This window comes from Calidris pugnax, unplaced genomic scaffold (genome assembly GCF_001431845.1).
Source record: "Calidris pugnax isolate Ruff unplaced genomic scaffold, ASM143184v1 scaffold211, whole genome shotgun sequence".
In the NCBI taxonomy this organism is placed as follows: Eukaryota; Metazoa; Chordata; class Aves; order Charadriiformes; family Scolopacidae; genus Calidris; species Calidris pugnax.
Window position 1 is genome coordinate 2,351,383 of NW_015091083.1, and position 20,381 is coordinate 2,371,763.

At 35.7% G+C, this 20,381-nt stretch overlaps 1 protein-coding gene across 1 annotated transcript in view; it reads right to left on the reverse strand.

The window, feature by feature from the left end:
- Positions 1-20,381, reverse strand: part of TRIP11 (thyroid hormone receptor interactor 11) — a 34,021-nt gene that overhangs the window by 3,441 nt on the left and 10,199 nt on the right. Inside the window, exons 8-19 of the mRNA XM_014957472.1 lie at positions 19,370-19,410; positions 18,156-18,359; positions 14,029-17,058; positions 12,122-12,262; positions 11,720-11,913; positions 10,519-10,682; positions 10,088-10,191; positions 9,654-9,753; positions 3,709-3,790; positions 2,942-3,056; positions 2,304-2,426; positions 872-1,019 (exon numbers count right to left, since the gene is read on the reverse strand). Of these exons, the coding sequence (XP_014812958.1) occupies positions 872-1,019; positions 2,304-2,426; positions 2,942-3,056; positions 3,709-3,790; positions 9,654-9,753; positions 10,088-10,191; positions 10,519-10,682; positions 11,720-11,913; positions 12,122-12,262; positions 14,029-17,058; positions 18,156-18,359; positions 19,370-19,410 (4,446 nt within the window). The remainder of the gene's footprint in view (positions 1-871; positions 1,020-2,303; positions 2,427-2,941; positions 3,057-3,708; positions 3,791-9,653; positions 9,754-10,087; positions 10,192-10,518; positions 10,683-11,719; positions 11,914-12,121; positions 12,263-14,028; positions 17,059-18,155; positions 18,360-19,369; positions 19,411-20,381) is intronic.

A 20,381-nucleotide genomic window follows, 5' to 3' on the forward strand; every position in this document is an offset into this window, starting at 1 on the left:
TGGTATTTTACAGTAGACATTTGTGCTTTGTAATATTCAACTACTTTAGGCGAATGGAAAGAGGGTGTTTTAGCATGTATCTCTCTGTAGATCTATATAATACATAGGTTTTTGGGGTTGGTTTTTTGCTTTGTTTTGTTTGGTTTGGGTTTTTTTGAGTTTACAGTTAAAAGTTTCAATCCAAACAAGTTTCTGCAAATCAGGACTGTATTAAAGTGAAATCTTAAATAAATACACTTAAAAAATTAAGTACAAACCGGATCAGTTATACTGAAGATTTGCATCTCGCATCACTTAGACAAGTGCATTATTTCAACATGCATAATATAAGCATAACTTTTCTCTGCCACAGAGAAATCAAAGTTAACACTCATGCACAGCTTAAAGAGATTTCAAATCAGTCCATACACATAAATTATTTTCTTTCAGTCCTCTCTGAGCAACCAGGTTCTCTACACCAGAGAGGCACCGCAAGGTTGCCACTACTTGCATTCTTGGTGAGACCCAAGCTGACCAACACGGATGCTGAAAACCAGGACTGGGTGCAGTGATATACCACATGGAGCTGTCTGCATGGCATCTGTTTGGCTCTAACAGGGGCTGCTAAAGCCTTTCCATATCAAAGGGAATTTGGTCTCTCAGTCTTCTGTACTGAGATTTTAGGAAGTGGGGTACAAGAGCAGTGGGAAGGAAGGGTGGAGGAAAAAGGGGAAAAAAAAAGAGAAGAGAAAGTAGGAAACTGAGGTGGGGGGAGAAATCACATTCATAGTTCACAAGTGAGGAAGCACAGAATCATTGAAATCCTCTTGAAAATTCTACCTTTAGTTATTTGTGTTCTGTGTAAAGATTCAAATTTTCCTTCAAATGTTACCTTGCATTTGACTGTTGGAAGGAGTACTGCTAGTTTTACTAGCTCCTGCTGCTCCCAAAGGCTTCATATCATGAACAGAGAGCTTGGGTGGAGGAAGGCTTGGGCAAGATTCTGTTTCAAGGAACTTCACAAACAATTCTGAAAAAGACTACAAGAGGCTACCAGTTACTTTATTTTACTGATGCTCTGTTGAAAAGTATGTACGTTAAAAATACATAAATGCATAAAACAAAAAGCTGTCTACAGGCTCCAGAATTTGTACTGCTACTTAGTACGAAGTATTTAGCACTCAGTACTGAGTGACAATGAAATTTATTTTCAAAATACAGAGGTTTTTGTTGTCCCAATAAGTGGTATTTATGTGAAATCAATAAACTCTAAAGATAACACACATACTTCCACCACGGTTCCATTACTGCTTTAAGCCAATTGTTTCAAGAATCCCATGCTGCTACTGACATCAGAGTATTTCCTATTTCCATGCTCAAGTGAATCACTCCTCAAGAAACATGTAAAACTTGAACACTTCTCTTAAGAACTCATTGCTTGCTTCATTTGACAACAAATCTTGAGTAAAGTAAGCATGGAATGATTAAAGTGTCACAAGCTAAAATTTTGCTTAGCAAAGCCTGTACTATACATACAAAAGCATTACTTTTCCTCTTTTACGTTCACAGTTAATCCAAACATAATCCTCTGGCTGCCTAAGTGCCTACATTATTTTAGTGGGCAAAAAACAATCCCTACACTTCAAGATAATTTACAGCAATCCACTCAATCCATCCATCTCAACATGCTTTTCTGGCTCAATGAGCAAAAACTCCAAGTGAATCCAGAAACCCCAGTCCCTCAGTGCATTATTTACTGGTCTGCAAAATGGAAAGTTCCATAGGTTAACTGCTCCCATGGACCATGCGATGAGAACCATTGCTTTACAGTATTTGAAAGCTTAAAATATCAACTTTATATGCACATATGAGGCACTAGATGCAGCAGCTGAGAGCGCTTTTAAAATGAAATTTAAAGGACATATCATGACACAGTCATTAAAATACAATGTCATGGTCTTCTATATCATTTAGCATTGCAGAATTTCAGACTCTCATATGTATTTAACCTCCAGCACTGTCAGTTTGCAAGATAAAGTCCATACTGTAAGAAGTCTGGGATTCCAGGAACCAGTGGAACAACAACTGGATTTCCGTATTAGTCCAACACTTAGCATCGTATAATTTTCATCAATGCCTACATACTTATTTAGTGTAGAAAAAAAACCTTATGCCAAAGCAGTTGCACAAGACAAACAAATAATGCAAGATATAGTACCATCAATAAATGAAGCTCAACAGACTGATGAGGCAAAAATCAGCATTAATATGCAACTGCCCCGTCTTTTCCACTCAAACATAGAGAATGCACAATTAATTCTTACACTATTAAAAATGTTCTGATGAGTTGGCCTCAAAGGTGTACTAGGGACACTCTTTGACCCAGCTCCTCCACCAAGCCAGCCAGTCACCCATCTCGTGACTCCTCTTTGGTCTTCAGATAATAACTAGAAAGTATTAAAAAAAAGTTACGAAAACAAGAAGCAGCAGATAAAAGGAAGTGCAACATTTGTTCTCATTATATTTATTCACCATAACTATGTGTTATTGTCTTTGTTTATCGTCAAAACCTTATTCTTTGCCTCTCAAAGTCTATCAGCCTAAAAAGTGGACTCCTTATTTAAAAATATAAGCCCCACATTCTTCACATTATCTGGTGGTACACATAAAACTGGCTTACTTTTCTGCAACTATTATTAAAAAACAGCACAAAATTAAATCCCTTCACTTCTGCATTAGCATTCCTCAGCAAAATGATATCCATTCTATTAGAATGTTATCGAAATATTCCATTAAGATCAGCATGTTCCATGTAAGAAATGAACTCGGATGAGAACAAAAAACATACTTTCCCCACAACAAATATAAGGACAGCCACATCTAGTTTAGCAACAAGTCTTTCTACTTCCATGTAAGGACACTGCAAATGAAAAAGGAAATCTAATTTTCTGCAAAGTATTACCTGATCAAGCTCTTCTTTTTTTATTCCCAAGATACTTCCCATTAACCTTAACACTTCAGGACGTTTATTTTTTGGAGTATGAAAATGTCCAACAAAGAGATTTCTCATCAGGAGCCTGCAGAACAAAGGAAGCTTGTCAAACAATCTGCTCTTAGGTAACAGTTGATACTGTAACATTGATTCCTCATACTCTTGCCTCATTTACAATAATCCAAATAAACAAATCTAACACAACTAACTAAAAGGGTACCTCACCAATTTCCTTCCCCTACAAGATATAACATTTCTTATCCAGGAAGTGTCATTTTGGACAGCATTAGATCTTTTTGTATGCAGTACGGTGAAACTGAACTGTACATGAGCAAGTGTTAACATTAAGTACTACAACCAGAGAAAAGGTTTATTCTAAGATCTTTACTCAGGAGAGCATTTAAACAGATACTTATGTATCTATCCCCATTTCAGTTCTAAAAGGTAAAGAGAAGACCAAAAAAAAAAAAGAAAAGCACCCAAGAAAGAGAGATTTACACAACATCCAGGTGCTGCTTACTACATTAAACGGCTTGCTGTTCATACCTTGGACATTATAACAAACATTCATTAAAAACTTTTATCTTGATTTGCACAGCTCATGTTACTGAAGTGCACTTCTACTTAAAAAACACATCGGTAATCTGGCTTTACGTACACTAATCAAAACAACTAATCTGCACATTGTGAGGAATAAAAACCAAAAACGTATACTGAGTCTTTCATTAACGACTTACTTGTCCACTTTTCCTTCTGTGCTGTTCATAAGATTCATGAGTTTGTTTTGTACATCTTCTAACATTTCTTTTCTGATCTCACCTATGAAATGTTATGTCAGAGCAAATAAAAAAAAAATTGAAACATCAAAACTTTTTTGCAAAACTTAATATACGTTTTAAAAAAAATATGCTAATGTTGTTATAGTGCTTTTAAAAAAAAATCAGCTTGATTTCTTTATTAAAAAAGCTACAACTTAAGTAATTATTATTTGAAATCATAAGCTCAAATTTCCAGACCAATACTCAATGCTAAAGTACAGAAACACAAAGAAATAAATCAATTGTGGAATGACTGATGAACTGCTCTGTTCCACCTAGACAATACAGAACTGCAAAAAAACTCTTGATCAAGGTCTATAGTCCTGGGCTGGCAATGTTTTTCATAACCTGACCAAACTGCATGTTGACATCAAGCCTTTTGATCTCGGTACTTAACCTCAAATATTTCCTAAACCCAGCTATTCGGCATACTCTACTGTCACGTTGCTAAAGCCTTAAGATACTAAGGAGTTCTCCAGTCTCCCAGGAGAACGACTGGCTGTCAGAGCCGTACCAGTAACTTGTGGGTCCCTTCTGCTAGGACCTTTCCTGATCACAGATGCAAGCTCTTGAAACAGCACACTGGGAAACACTAGTGCATCCTAGAACCAGTGATGGGCTCCATGATTTTGGCAAGAAAGGCTCTGCAGAGATTTATGCAAGATTCCCCATACTTTTGGGAATACAAACCTTCAGTTAAAAATGGCAGAGACGAAATGCAGAGCTACTATAAACCAAAGACAAAGCTGAGAGGAAAATGGCAAACACTTTCAATCAGGCATCATGGCCTGCAAATTAAGTGAATAGGCCACTACTGTAAGTTAGTTAATATGAATGAGATGCCTAGGAGTGTGCTAGGAGTCACTACACAGATTTTCTGCCTTTTTTTGCACGCTGACTCCAAACTCTTGTTCCGTTCTGTAGTGCCTGCAATGAAACCAGCTCACCTACAATATCACAACACTGATAATGACATTCTTGGCCAATAGAAAGGACCCTATTTTTCCTTTCCACAAACTCAAACCAGAAACTACTACAATAGTAAGAAAGGAGTTTAGATTCTGCATTCACTAGTGGTATAATTTTTCAGCTTTCCAAAATTCTCGCTCTTAATCAATGATTTGTCTACTACCTACACACTTGAGCCTCACACCATCAGCGTGTTTAATAAGTGTGATACAAACGTAGGAATCCATTTCGTTAAGAGGAGCTATGGCATGATACTGTTATTATTCACTCTTGCCCAACAATTTTACAGCACTAACTTTTCTACAGTTCAAAAATTCCACTAATACAAATTACTTAGCTCAAATGCAGAATAAACCCATTATCCCAATCACTTTGTGTCAGTAGCTCAGGCTTCCTCTGACCTCCCACAAAACTCATAAAAATAAAGCCCCTAATAAAGAAAAAAAATTCTCCTAAAGGTTTTACTTGCCATAAATATTTTACAACATTTTGACTGTAAGGAAACAAGGCACAAAGCTTTCTCTTTATAAAAATTCAGATGCTTTTATCCAGATTCTAGCGTATCTGATGTTCGGGTCTACACAAGTTTGTATAAAAACCACAGAATAGAAAGTGCTAGAAAAACTTCTCACTTAAATCCCCAAACAGGATTTAAGAACACGGGCAGTAACATGTTCTCAGACAAGAAAATGAATAATTACAAGGTACAAAGAACTGCTAGAAGATAAACTACAAATGGCTTCACCTCAAGACAGCAAAAATATAACTTTTCAAATTTCTGTAAGAAAAAGAAAAGAGAGAGAAAGCTTGACAAATGTATTATAACATGGACTGTCCATGTGAAGGCCAGCTCTACCCTACAGCTACATAAGCAGAAATGATGAGCTGCTTCTCCTCCTCCTTCTCCTCTTTAAGGTTGAATATTTATCTTCAATCCTATAGAAAAACTGCCAATCAAATTAATTTCCCTACCGTTTTAACACTTCTGGAGCTCCAGCTAATTAAAAGCACTACATGTAAAAAAAAACCAAAACCAAAACAAACCAAAACCCAAAACCAAACCAAAACCCACAAAAGATACATTTTTCTTGTATCTATCTTGTAGTTAATTTCTAAAAAGCCTCAACTTCTTTACAAGAAAAGTGTCTTTCATAAATTTTATACCCTCCGAATTATCTGAGATGCATGAAACACATTTCACTCTAGCTTCCACATGAACTTTAATCTTTAATAAATGAAAAGTGTGTCACAACTACAGACACACAACATGGTTCTCAATTAACACCAATAACTCCATGAGAACCTGCACAGAGTTTAGGTATACACACATCAAAGAGCTAGGTTGGGAAATGGATACAACCTCATATGTCCTCTTCAAATACTCCACATCTTTATATAAACATATTAGTTCACAAATATTAATTTTAGAAAGTACAGAGTAGAATAAACTAAGAGTGTCATCCTGAGAAAGCTCTTATTCAAGGAACATAAGGATTAAGCTCCTTATTCAAAACAAGTTAAAAAACAAACAAAATTATATATATTCTACAACAACAGATCTTGTAACAACTACATCCATATGTACTGAAATCCATTTCAATAATGTGACTCCTCTACAGCACTCCTCTTTCAAAACACAAGGGTAAGGCACAGGAGAATTAATCCAGGATTTCAAGGTTTAAATTTACTTAAAATTATGTTACTTCTTAAATGTGGTTAAAAAGGACCCCAATGCTTGAAGAAAAACATTTCCAATATAATTACGTAGAAGCATACATGGAAGTTGAGTTACTCTCTGTGGAGACTCAAGTAATAAAAGGGAATTAAAGAAGTTAAACCACTAATGCCACAAAAAGATAAACAGCATCTGAAAACAAGTTTCAAGTAAACCTCACTCTGTTGCTACTGCTCTACACAGCAAAACAATCCTGGGTTTCCTTTTCAATATTCATTCACATGATGAACTTTAAAACAAATGTATTAATAATTTAAATGAAAAGTTACGGTTTTTTATTTCTACCTGGCAAAAGATTTTATATCAAAGTGAACCAACTTTTAAGGACAGCTACACAGCTACATTCCATCCACAGTGAATATGCAACTCTATCACTAAACATTTTTTTAATGGAATATTTCCTTCTAAAATAGAATCTTACAGTTGAACAGGATTTAAACATGTACTTCATGTATATGAAAAGACTGAATAACAAAAGAGACCTAAGCCAAAATTCAGCATGGACTGCTGTAAACCAGACATTTACAACAGTCTCCAATAATTTGTTAACCATTTATGGCAATCCAGAAAACTGCATCTGGTACATCTTATACTTTTCCATTAAAATCAGTTCTCCTGCCAAAAAAATCCATAAAGAAATCCTTCAAAAGATCTGGCCAACAAAACTGTGTCTGGGAATGTATCTGGCCAATTTTCAATAAGACATTATATGTTTTCTTGTGTAAATAGAGAAAATGGAGTAGCCTATTTTTTTTCCTCAATAAAAATGATTTATTCTATAACAACATTAAAGTGCTGATTTCTTTATGCAACAATCCCTTCTCAATTTTTTTACCAAGCAAATCACTTGCCAATACAACTTAGCTTGATAAAATACTGAGATTCTATTTTCTCTTAAAGTTCAAATCCCTCCTGCTTTCATGTGCAAAGGTTTGCAATCAAAATTAATCAGTAATGAAAAGCTGCCTGTTTTAGAGTGCTGTATTTGCCTATGCCTAAGTTACTTTTAAATCAGGGTGTTTGAAAACTTTTGCCGTGATTGTCTGTGGTGAGACAGAGATATACAGAATTCAAAACCAAATCAATATACACTTGTACATTCATGTAAGCAGCTTGAAATTTAATTCAGCTTGTAAAATTCATATGTAAACTCAGAGCATTCCTAGGATGCCCACCTGAGTGTCAAATTGCACTTAGACACAACTAATTTTAAGTAAGGACGTATTCAATTGCGTAGTAGAGAAGTCATAACCTTTTGGAGAGTTCTTGCTGAAATGACCTTCACACCAACTATCTGATCATAAACAAGTACGCTATTTCAAAGTAAGACAAATTATAATTTAAAAATGAAAAGCGATAATTAGTTCTATTTGTTCAGGGTAAGAGTTACCACTGCATCCAGCAGAGATGATGCACCAGGTCTTCCCCCAGCAAGCCTTAAAGGCATTCACCCAAAAATTTCCCCAAAAAATCACAAAGTAAGAGCTGTTAAGTAACCACAGAGAGAGAGCAAACCTCTGCTCTTCAAGCTTCCTTTTTAGAGCCACATCAGGGGCCAATCACAAGTTTTCCTCTGATTTTACATTTAACTCACGTGCACAGTGACAGAAGATGCTGCAGTAACAGGAAAATATACCAACCCACAGAAATAAAGAGGGAAAGAGAAGGTAGGACTCAGTTGGGAAAATGAAGGAAGAAAAGACAATAAAGAAAAAAGAAAAGAGCCTAATATTAACAAGACTGACTGCTGAGGAAATAAGTTCACCCATAACAGAACCGTCATGCAACTAGACACAGAGAAGTAATTTCCCCTCTTGCTCCAATGAAACATTGCAGACAAAATTACAAGTTAGGACTGAGAATTCAGTACAAAAATCCAGCAAAATTATTATTGGTCTTAAGTCCTGCTTTGGCTAATGCTATGACTACTTTTTTTTTTTCATTACTGCTTTAATTTTAGTTTTCATGAGAAAGGAACCTTATGTTACCATTTTGTCACCTCCAAGAGAGTCTCTGGGCTTATAAATCTTACCGATGTTTAACAGTCAAATAGACTGTATAGAAATTACCCTTCACTTTTTCCATTCAATTAGACTAAATAGCATAAGGCCATACACTGGAAATATACCGATTTTTAGTAAGAGGTTATTCTGCCTTTTTAGGCTTTTCTACAGTTTCAATACTAAACATGCTTGCAAACAGAAGGCTATGCATCTCTTACAGAATTCATGTTTCAGTGATGTCAAAAAGAAGAATAAACCAACCACAAAACCACACCCCAAAACAGTCACAGAATAAAAAAAAAAAAATAAAAAAAAAAAATCAAAGAAACAATTATTTTGGAAGGGCCCTCTAGATCATCCAGTCCAACCCTTCTGTTCAAGCAGGGTCATCTACAGCAGGCTGTCCTGGACTATGGCCAGTTGGGTTTTGAATATCTCCATGGATGGACACTCCACGTCTCTGGGCAACTTATTCCAATGTTTGGCCACCCTCACTGTAAATATTATTCCTTTTCAAAACTGTTTCTTCTGGCAAATTCCTCTACTATCTGGCCAAGTTTTGTCTTCACATCCAAAGTAATGACACTCATCAAATATTAGAGTACTTAATATGAGAACAATATGAAAGGCATCTTTCTAAATACGAGCAATCAGGAAGCTTATTTGAAATGAGATCTAAAAATATGTGAAGATGTGTCCAAGACCTTCCATAAAATCTCTTCAGACAGTCTCACATCTGTGCAAGAGCTGTTCCCTCTACATCTTTTACTGACAGCATACCCTTTCCTTCTACCTCACTGTATTCCTGTATTAGTCAAAAAGGTAGGTAGTTACTTTGGAAAATCTGACATTTGCTACCTCACAAACTTTTTTAAAAAGACATTTACCAAGCTAAACCAAGGGCTTTGGTATTTACAGGGAGAAAAAAACAAACAAAACCCAACTACTACAGGGCTTTCTTTTGAGAAAGATCCCTAGGAGAAGGTAAAGATATTTTTTCAAATTTGTTTTATAAAAAAGGAAGTTCTCAAAAGGTGGCACAGAATTACTCTTTTCCTCACAGGAGACAAACTTTGGTAAGTTTCTAGGAATACTACATCGTCTCCTCAGCTGCTTGGAATGTTTTAAGTGGAAATTAAAAAAAAATATATAGTTACCTTCTTTCTTAAGTTCTTCAATCTGCTCCTCTTTGATGTCAAGCTGTTCGGTAAGCCTTGACGCTGCATCCAGTGCAGCATTTGCCTCTTCTAAACTTTCCTGAATAGAAGTCAGGAAAGAGACAAAAAAAGAAGCAAAGGAGTTCACTATCACGATTAGGCTAATAGAACACAGATCAAACATAACAGATGCAGAGACTTCAATCACTTGTCCTTTAGAATAACCGGACTGTAAACATCCTCTGAAAATGGATGGTCAGCAGAGGAATGCTACTTTGCTCTTCTTTTAGTCCTCCTCTCTCTTCCAGGAAAGAGAAATTAATTAGATAAATTGAGGTATTCTTATACAGTAACAACACAACAGTTAAAACCAAAAAATCCAGTCAAGAATAAGCATTCAGTTTCATAGGGTTCGATTTTATTATTCAGCCCACCTGCAGTGACACAACTTTTTCTTCTAAGTTTTCTGCTTTCTTCCTCCATTCTTCAGCCTGTTTTTGGTGTTTCTTCAGTTCTGCTGAATACATAGCTTTTTCTTCTAAAGGGTTAAAAAATAAAAAACAAACAAACAAGTCTTAATTCGCAACACGTAACTCTCTTTTGGTATATGCAATTGCAAAACCTCAGCATTATCATATGTGGCCTTCATGAGGAAGGGGTGGAATTCAAATTTCATAAATGGGACGCTGACCATCTGTTTCCACAGGGCCAAACTGTTTCTCTAAGCTTTTTTTAAAAGACAACAGATTCTGAAATTCAAGCTATCACAAAGAAAACCAAGTCATATTTAAAAAGCACCAAAACATGAACTATCACAGCTGAAAAACGCTTGTTGCAATCTTTGCTATTTCTTGACACAACTTACCCTGTTGGAATTGCTCTAGTACCATCTGCAGGTTGGCCAGTGACAATGCATACTGCTTCACTTGGTCCTGGGAGATGGTCAGCTGCAGCACAGTCTCATCTCTCTGCTTGGAAACCAGGTTTAGCTGCTCTTGCAAAGATTCAACTTGCAGACTAGCTTGATGACTTAATGAAAATAAAATATTTTATTTATGAAGAAAATAACAGAAGTCATCACAAAGAAAATGACATCCCAGCAAAAATAGCCTACCTGTAATTTTTCTGCTCAATTTATGAAAATGAAAACAATTTTTTTTCCTGATTCCTCTTAAAAAACCAACAACAAAAAAACCAATTCTAACAACAGATTTAAAAGGAGTCTGGTAACAAAATTTTGGCAATCAGAAAAAAAACACCACCTCCTTTTGTTTGAAGTGCATTAGAAAATTATCTTTGTTGCTCATTATTGTAACACTATTTGTACCAAAAAAAATCCATCTCTTGCTAATTGTGTACTTCAATTACTACATGAACCAAGAGGTCTTTCTAGCAATTTTTACTTTTAAAGCCAGTCTCCAAGAACTCAGTGTATCTTGCTCCATACTGACCACTGAACACCCCATTTAACTTCCTATTATGCAAAAAAATTATGAACCTGATTTACTCCTATGACAGTCTTTCTAAGGAGCGCGTGTCAGGTGGGAAATTGGCAGCGTTTCTTGAAAGGTATTTGACAAGTTTGATGAAGAATTATAAAACATTCTGTGGAACAGCTTCTACATAATATTCTCCTAACTCTTCTACTTTCTCCCAAATTTTTCACAACAAATTCCACTCAACTCAGAAATCTCTTTGCTGAAAAGATTAGGAGAAGAACCCATCTTTGGCACTTAAAGAAAAAAGAAAGACTGCAGCTACGTACATATATTTTGATTAGAATACTTTTGATTAGATAACTGTAATAAGACGAAGAAAAAAAATTCTTTTGCCCAAAGTAAGCAACGTTCCTTTAAATAAAAAAATATTAGAGCAGTAAAGATAGGGACTGAGTAATTTTAATACTTGGGTTTTATTTGTTTTGGCTGAAAAATGTGATTTTGGCAAATAAATAAAAAACCAAAATTAGCTCTAGCCTCCCAGATTCTGCCACCCATGAGGACTTCAATGCATCTTGCCTTATATATACGCTAGTAAAGCCACTGCAATATAAACTGAAAGACTACCTGGCATTCTCCACTGCAGTAGATGAGGACACAAGTTTTTCTTCCAAAACCAAAACTTTCTTTCTTAGCTTAACCTCTCTGTCTTCTGCAGCTAAAGCTTCTCGTGTGTAGGAGTCCTCCATTTCCAAGAGGTGACTGCGTAACCTCTCCAACTCCTGGTTGAGGCGCTGCTCCTTCTCACGCAAATGCTGGATCTGTGTGGAACATACCTTAAGTTGCTTGCACTATCATCTTTCATAAAAATAATTTAAGCAAACATAAAACACGTCCATTGAAGCACATTGCATGTGTATCAATTTTAAACACTTTTTACAAGTAATTTTTACCAGAAAATCCAGAAAAATATTACCGATGCTATTTCTTACTCTATTTTTTGCAACTGTATATTATTTGGTAGCGTACCTCACTCTGCAGGGCACTGCTCTCCATTTGCTTCTGTTTGAGTGCTACCATAACTTGGTCTCTCTCTTGCTGAAAAGTAACAGCTTTTTCCTGCATTGATTTAACTTCATTTAACAGTTGATTCAATTCTCCTGTCTTGCCCTGTTGAAGACACAAACAAGCATTTCAAATGTGGCAAATAATTTTACCTAAGACGACACAGTCTTTGCCCAAAGCAGCGTAAAGACAATGCTGATATAACAAGGAAAAGGGCAGGACCCTACAGCATAGAAAAACATTCAGGGAAAATATTATTTTGAAGTTATTCACTCATGTTACGAGACAAAGTAAAAGTTATTGCTAAAAGACACTACAGATGCATTGTCATAACTGACTGCCACGAACAAACAGACACCTACCTACCTTTACGTGAGAGATAGCTATTATGTACATAGTGTCTCAGGCACTTGAACACTTGAAAATCTCACTTTTCCCACAGAGTCTATTCTCTGTGATACTCGTTTATTAGGCCATGCACATGTAACGCATTAGCCTAGGTACGTCAACTTGTCTGAACTTCAGACTAAACACACGAAGAAATCTTTAAAAACAAACCATAAGGTAACCTCACTCCCAAAGACTAGCTTTCCATAAATCACAGCATTTTCCATCAGTTTCTAAAACATCAAATTTCAATGAATTATGTTCCCACTTACATGCAATTTACTACAACTTTACATCAGCATATAAAGGAGAAGTGAGAGTATGACAGTTACACAGAATTCACAGGTACACATGAATGCGTTTTCAGTTATTTGAAACTTTTCAGCATGCTCTTTACCTTGTCTCATAAGTTGTTTTGAAAGCAGTTACTTTTAATGAACATGTTGGATAAAAATAAAGCAATCTTTATCACTAATACTTATAAGCTTCAATTAATATTTTTTTATTAATCAAACTGAATACAGTAAAATTCTTTTTGCAGTAGAAACATCAAAAGAGAAGGTTTGCCTGCAGGTTTATGTTGTGTTATCTTCTGACACACAGACAAAACTGAATACTATTTTTCCTAGTTCTCCATGGTGAACACAAAGCGTTCAACAGGAATTTCTCCAACTTCCACAAGAAACACGTCCAGACAAATGTTCCATGCTTGTGAAACTGAATGCCTGGCCTCCAGGCCACAGATACCCACTACATGAATTGGCATCCTGTAAATTCACACATTACTTTAACTCCAGCAGCAGCAGCTCATACAATGTGCTGTTGACCCATGTATCAATGATGCTGCATAATTCTTTGCTCTTTAAAAAAAGATTTTTCTTCAAATTACACACACAATAACTAATAAGCCACCGCAACTTTTAGCTGAACATACATTTTGAATAAAGTATCAATTTTTCCATGTACAATTGTAGCAACCATTAATTCAGCTTGTCCAATCTTTTTTTTTTTTTTTTTGGCAGTGGAGCTTCTCTAGCCATAAAAGATACATAAATCATTCATCTCACAGGGAGGTTATGAAGCAATCATATCGGAGTGACAAACACTCCAGGAACACACATTGGAAAATTAGTCCTTCTGGCCAACTCTGCAGAATTTTGAGCATCATACAGTAAAAATAATATAGGCCACTTGATGAACAACAGGGCCAAACTAACATTTTAAGCAGCTGGTCAGTAAGTGAGCAATTTCCAAAGAAATGAAAAATGCAGTTTATGAAGGCACAATTAACAGATAACATAGTAAACCACTCACCTGCTGACTTTTAATTTCTTAATTTTGCAGGGGGAGGTTTTTTGTTGTAGTGTAATGCAATAAGGAGTCACAAACGTATTTCGGGCAAACACCTGATGGCTACATACACACAAAAACCGATTACCACGTGACTAACTTTAAAAGATATTCATAAATATGAATGCACGTACCTGTTCTTTTTCTTTCAACAGCTTCTCAAAAGCAAGAGCTTTTTCCTTCATTGAGTGAGACTCAAACTCTTTCTCTTTCAGCATCATTGAAAACTGCATATTGGTCTCCTGAAGTGCTCGGAATTCTGTTTCTTTTTCCCTACACCTTGCAACTATTTTTTCATTTTCTTCTTTCAGTTTTCGAATATCCATTTCTAAAATTAAAATTCTTTCTTTAAGATTAGTCACAGCTTGCTTCAAAAGCTCATTTTCGTTTTCTTTGTTAGTAAGATTTTCACTCACAGAAAGTAACTGATCGCTTTTAGATTTAATTAATATGTCTTTTTCCCTCAGTGATTTCTGTAGAATATCATGTTTTTCTTTGATCTGCCTCATCTCTGACTCAGTCCCTTCTTGATTCTTTCTTTCAATCTCTGATGCGGTGGCCACAGAATCAGACAATCGTTGATTGTTTTCCTGAAGAGTCAAAATAGTTGAATCTTTTTCTTGCAACTTTTGTTTCAGTTGTTCCAACTCCTTTTGAAGGAGTTTAGACTCATCACTGAGTACTTCAGGAGCACTGCCTTGAATGCCTTGAAGCTGTGAAAGGGTGGAAGCTGCTGCCACAGGTGGTGATACCAAATCAAGTTTACTCAGGATAAGGTCCTTAGTGTTATGAAGCTGTCCTATGCTGTGCTGAACTTGCGCTAATTCTTGACTAAAACTTTTCAGCCTTTTCTCATTCTCTTCGTAACTCTGAATCAAACCATTATAGTCTACCTGCAACTTTGAATTACTATCACTCTCAACTGAAATCTGTGCTTGAAGCTTGTGTAACTCTTCTTGGAGGTGAGCCGACTCATGCTGCATGTTCTGAACCGTGGTTATTACCTGTTGCTTCCACTCTTCCATCTTTTTAACTTGCTGTTTTAGTTTATCACGTTCTTGTAGAAGTTGCTCAAACTGGTTACTGTTAACACCTCCTGACCCGCTACCAGTACCCATAGTGGAAGTCTGCAAGACAGTCAATAAGGTTTGGCATTTCTGACTTAGAGCATCTATTTCAATATCTTTTTCTCGAATGATACGGGATAAATTCTGAATAGTTTCTCTAGACATGTCTTGACTGCTGTTTTCAGATCTGTTAGATAACTTTTGATTCTCCTCTTGCAACCTTACCAACGCTGCTTCTTTAGCAGCGACCATATCCATGATATTACGATATTCTGTTTTTAACTGACTGTTTTCTCTTGTCTTTTCACTTAGAACCGCAAGTACTTGTTCTCTCTCCACAACATAAGCTTGCAGCTGCTGCTGAAGACAAAGAACATCCTGCCTATAGGAAGCTGAGGAAACTCTAGCATTGAGAGCTTGTATTTCTAAATCCTTCTCTTGAATGATCCGACTAAGTTTGCCAACTTCATCCTTAGACAACTGATCAATTTGCTGACTTAGAGAAACGTTCTTTTCATTTAGAAGCTTAATCTCCATCTCCCTTTCTTTGATACCCTTTACCAGTCTTTCAATTTCAGCTTTAGATAAATCATGTTTTTCATTTCCATTTTCTCCATTAAGAGTCTGAACTTTGGTTTCCTGAAAAATATCAGAGGAATCGGTTTGAATAATCTGTCTCTCTTTGTGCAACTGAGTTTTAATTTGTTCAATTGTTTTCTGCAAATTTTTTATTTCCTCATCTTTCTCTAAAGAAAGTCTTTCATGTGTGACATTCATTTGCTCACATTGAAATTTAGACTCATCTATTTCCTTTCTTTGCTCCTGCAAAGACTGCTGGAGTTGCACTGTTGTTTGATTCTGCTCTTCTATTGTTTTTTTGTGAACTTCTATTTCTTCTTCAAGATTACTCTTTATCATTTTTAACTGTGTTACCTCACTTTCAAGTTCAATGATAATATCTAGAGTTTTAGGCTCAACCACAGGTGTAGATCTACTTTGCTGATCCTTAAGGCGTTCAATTTCTTCTTTCAAATGATTATTTTCTTCCTTCATGACTGCAAGACTTCTGTCTTTTTCCTCCAAGCTCTGTTTTAAGACATCCTGCTTTTTTGAAACTTTCATATATTCCTCAAGTTCCTGCTTCACCTGTAAGGCTTCATTTTTAAATTTTTCAATAAATACCTCTTTTTCTTTTATGAGTTCTGTCAATTGCTTTTGTCCTCCTAAGCTAGTAGTCAACATCTCTTTTGTTTCTTGATGGTCTATTTCCATCTGCTCAATGCTCCTTTGAAGTTCAGCAATCTTAAAGTCTTTCTCTTGGTTGAGTTTAACTAGACGCTCATGTTCAAGCTGCAAAGCAGTGGTATCCATACTACGTGCATTTGATAATTCCTCAATAGTTTGCTTATATTTATGTGCTTGTTCCAAAAGCCTCTTTTCTGTCTGGTTTAATTCGCTCTCTATCTGCCTTTTTTCCATTTTCAAAGCCTCCGTAACAGTGTCTTTTTCCAAGTAAACTTTATTTTTCTCAGAAATGGCATCACTTAACTCCTGTTTTAGTTCTTCAATGGCTGTTACCAGCTTTCCATTTTCCGTTCTGACATCAGACAGAGATTTCTCTAAGTCTTCATTTAATTGTTTGTTTTCTGAAATGTCATTCCGTAGTTTTGCAATCTCTGCTTCTCTTTCTTTCAGAATCAGATCTTGACAAGTGTAGTTAGATTCCTGATTACTTTTTTCTGTTAACTTGCCCAAGGATAGAGAAAGTTCTTCCTCTCTTTCTTTTAATCTCTGCTGCAATTCTCCTATTTCCTTTTTATTATGCAAATTACGGTCCTGGGCTTTCCTTAATTGTTCCTGAAGATCTTTAATATTATCTTGAAGCTGCTGCTTACTTATATGCAAATCATTAAGCGTATATGAACATTGGCTTAATTTTTCTTTCTGACAATCTAATTCCTTAATAGTTTCCATCTTCTCATTTTCCAATTCTGATACTTTCTTTCTTTCAAAATCTATGTCAAATTTCAGCTGTTTGATGATACTATCAGATTCTGTGTGTTGTTTTGACAGCTGCTCTTTCAGTGTAATCATATGCTGAAACAAACACAAATAAGAATTCATTAGGAGAGGAGAACTAGCCAAACTATGTATTTTTTTTTCATTTTTATCCTCTGAACAAGAAAACAAACAAATAATGAGAGGAAACAAAAATGTTTCCTAGTTGCCAATGTTAAGTTGGCAAGTAGTATCAACCAGTTAATATTAAATTAATTAAAACCAAATATCAAATAGGGATAGATTACATTTCACTAAACCCAAGAAAATTATCTCCTCCAAAAGATCTCTGACTACCTAAATGAACAAACAAAAAGAGAACTACCTAAGAACAAGAACTGACAGAATTTGTCAGGGCAGTTGAAATGGGTAAACACCCATTACTTAAAAATAGGCAGGCACCAAATTTAAAATAACAAATTACAAAAGTGAATTCTTATCTGTATACTCTATTTTCAATTTCTTGTTGAGGTTATTTTTAAACACAATTGCTGGGATTCATTCCATAGGAAAACACTTTAAATATTCAATTCCATAAAGTGAATCAATATTGAAAAAACACATAGCCTGCAACTACATGCTTACAGGTCAAATATATCAGAACAGCGACAGAAATGTATTATTCCATTTTGATTACATATAATCGGTGACCTTTTTTGATCCACAAATGCTCGTATTATCTTGTAATTATCTTGTAATAAAGTAATTTAATTATTCCAAATAATTAAAAATAATGAAAAGAAAAAAGCTTGAAAAAAATCATTCATGTAATGCGTACTGTCAGAGGACCGAGGTCAAGGTATAAGTAGGATAAAAACTGTCAAAAGTCCTGCAAGGAAAAACCAAGTAGTATTTAACTGGACTGCAGAAAGTAACATTCTTTATGGATAGCTAACACGCCATATTATTTCTTTGTCCATAACAAGTGAGTTTCTTGCACTTCAGAACTTTGCATTGAGACACTAGATAGTGAAAAACACAGGTCCCAATATTCTTTTTAAACCTCAGAGGATAACTTACATTTCCCTGCTATCTATGTTCAAAGATCAACCTAATAGATAAATACACATGCACACAAATCTAAACATTTATTTTAGCAGTTAAACAATTATTATTAATAAATAAATATTTATTACCTGAGTAGCTTCTTGATTCTGCTTATCTAGTTCTTCCAACTCCGCTATTAATGTTTCTCTTTCAGCAATACTTTCATTTAATTCATGTTCTTTCCTTTCCAGATCTTCTCTTAACTGACTTAATTCTGAATTTTGATCCTCAGTAGACACAGAAAGAATATTCTCATTTTTATGTTGTGCACTTGTCAGTTCCTTCTCAAGTCCCTCAAGTTAAAAAAAAAAAAATATCTAAATATTAGGCTTTATCTTGCTGAAATTTAAAAGCTGTTTAGATTTAAAATGTTTTATTTCCCCATAACAATTAAAAGCAAAGCACGCATTTTTATGTTAGAATCTCTAAGCCTATGTGAACATTATCCCAGTTCAAAATTCTTCATTGTGAAGTATTTCTCTCTACCACTTGTATATACACATTCATTTTCCCATTAGCAAGTTTGGGAGTGCAATTTACAAACTTCTGCACAAAAAGCCAGGGTCTGACAAGCAAAGTTGTATCTACCTCTGAGGTACAGATCCACAGCTGGGATAAATTATTATACCTCCAAGAGATACACGTAGTGTGCTGCATGGTGAGACATGAAATTTTAATCAAGGACACCTGAATAACGTCTGTATGAGGAATGCCATGGGAACTCTTGAATGCAGGCAAAACACAGAAGACCCCAGCTGAAAAAACTACTGGATACAAAGTAAACTGATCCAAATCTCTCAAGCCTGAGTTTATAAAGGACTGAGTCAACCTTGCCAAAGACTAAAGGTGTTTTCCAGAGAAACTGCATGTTCCACTGCTTAACTTCATCAGTAAGATGGAATGTAGTGTTATTGGAGTACTACAAGGAAGAAGAAAGATATTTTGCAACTGATAACCATGTCAAAACTGAAACGTGCCAAAGCAGAAGAGGTGAAAAATGACAAATTTTACAGAACACATTAGTACTTTGAAAATGTATGTTGAAGCAGCCTAAGTAGCAATGGGATAAGTAAAACCCCACTAGTTTAACACAATACACTGTGGAGTTTCACAAGTCAAAATGTATCTTTTCTATCAATTCCACATGTAATTATAGAATTAATCCACAATTATTTCCTTGATTACAAAATTATTTATGTGGAAGTATGAATGCTCCAAAAAATGTATAGTGCCAGAATGTGTGTTTTCCATCAGCTACTATTCTATGAACTTTTACGGTGGCTTAATTTAGAAATTGCTTTACCTGATTTAAACTCGAAAGTCGTGCTATTTCGTTTTCCGCTTCTATAAAAGAAAACAAAAATCCACGTAATTTTACTATTTGCCAAACAACAACAAAATTAAATCATCCTCCCAAGTTTCACAATATTTTAGGATCATAAGCATCAGTGCTGTAAAAGATTCAAATGCACCATCAGTCACTGCCCCAAACTACAGCATTACTTTGTCAACCGAGTCCACATTAGCAGGACTTTGGTACTCCAGTGGAGCAGTTACGCAATGTTAAAAGATTTTCTACATCCAGGTACAATTCTTAAACAGGTATGTTTCAGTGTTTCCTTAAGAAGATATCAGCAAGAGACTGCCTTTACACACAAAAAGTGTACTTTTAGAATTTAAACAAACAACTTCTATTGAGGCTTACCTACTTTTAATGAAAGAATCAAACAGCTGGCAGACATGATTACTTACCGAATCAGAAACCCCTATGATAATCACACTAGCCCTAATTAAGTCTCTTTTGTCTGCTTAGCCTTATCTCAATGGACAACTCTTTTCTAAACCAGCAACTAAACCAGCTGGAGCAAGTGCAGAGGAGGGCAACGAAACTAGTGAAGGGCCTAGAAGACAAATCATATGAAGAGCAGCTGAAGGAGCTGGGGCTGTTCAGTATGAGGAAGAGGATACTGAGGGGAGACCTCATCACTCTCTACAACTACTTGAAAGGACACTGTAGAGAGGTTGGGGCTGGTCTCTTCTCACAGGTAATTAACAATAGAACGAGAGGGAACGGCTTCAAGCTCCAACAGGGTAGGTTTAGATTGAACATTAGGAAGGAATTCTTCACAGAGTGGTCGGGCATTGGAACAGGCTGCCCAGGGAGGTGGTTGAGTCACCGTCCCTGGCTGTGTTTAAGGGACGTTTAGATGCGGTACTGAGGGATATGGTGTAGGGGAGGACTTTGTAGAGTAGAGTAGATGGTTGGACTCGATGATCCCAAGGGTCTCTTCCAACCTCAATGATTCTATGATTCT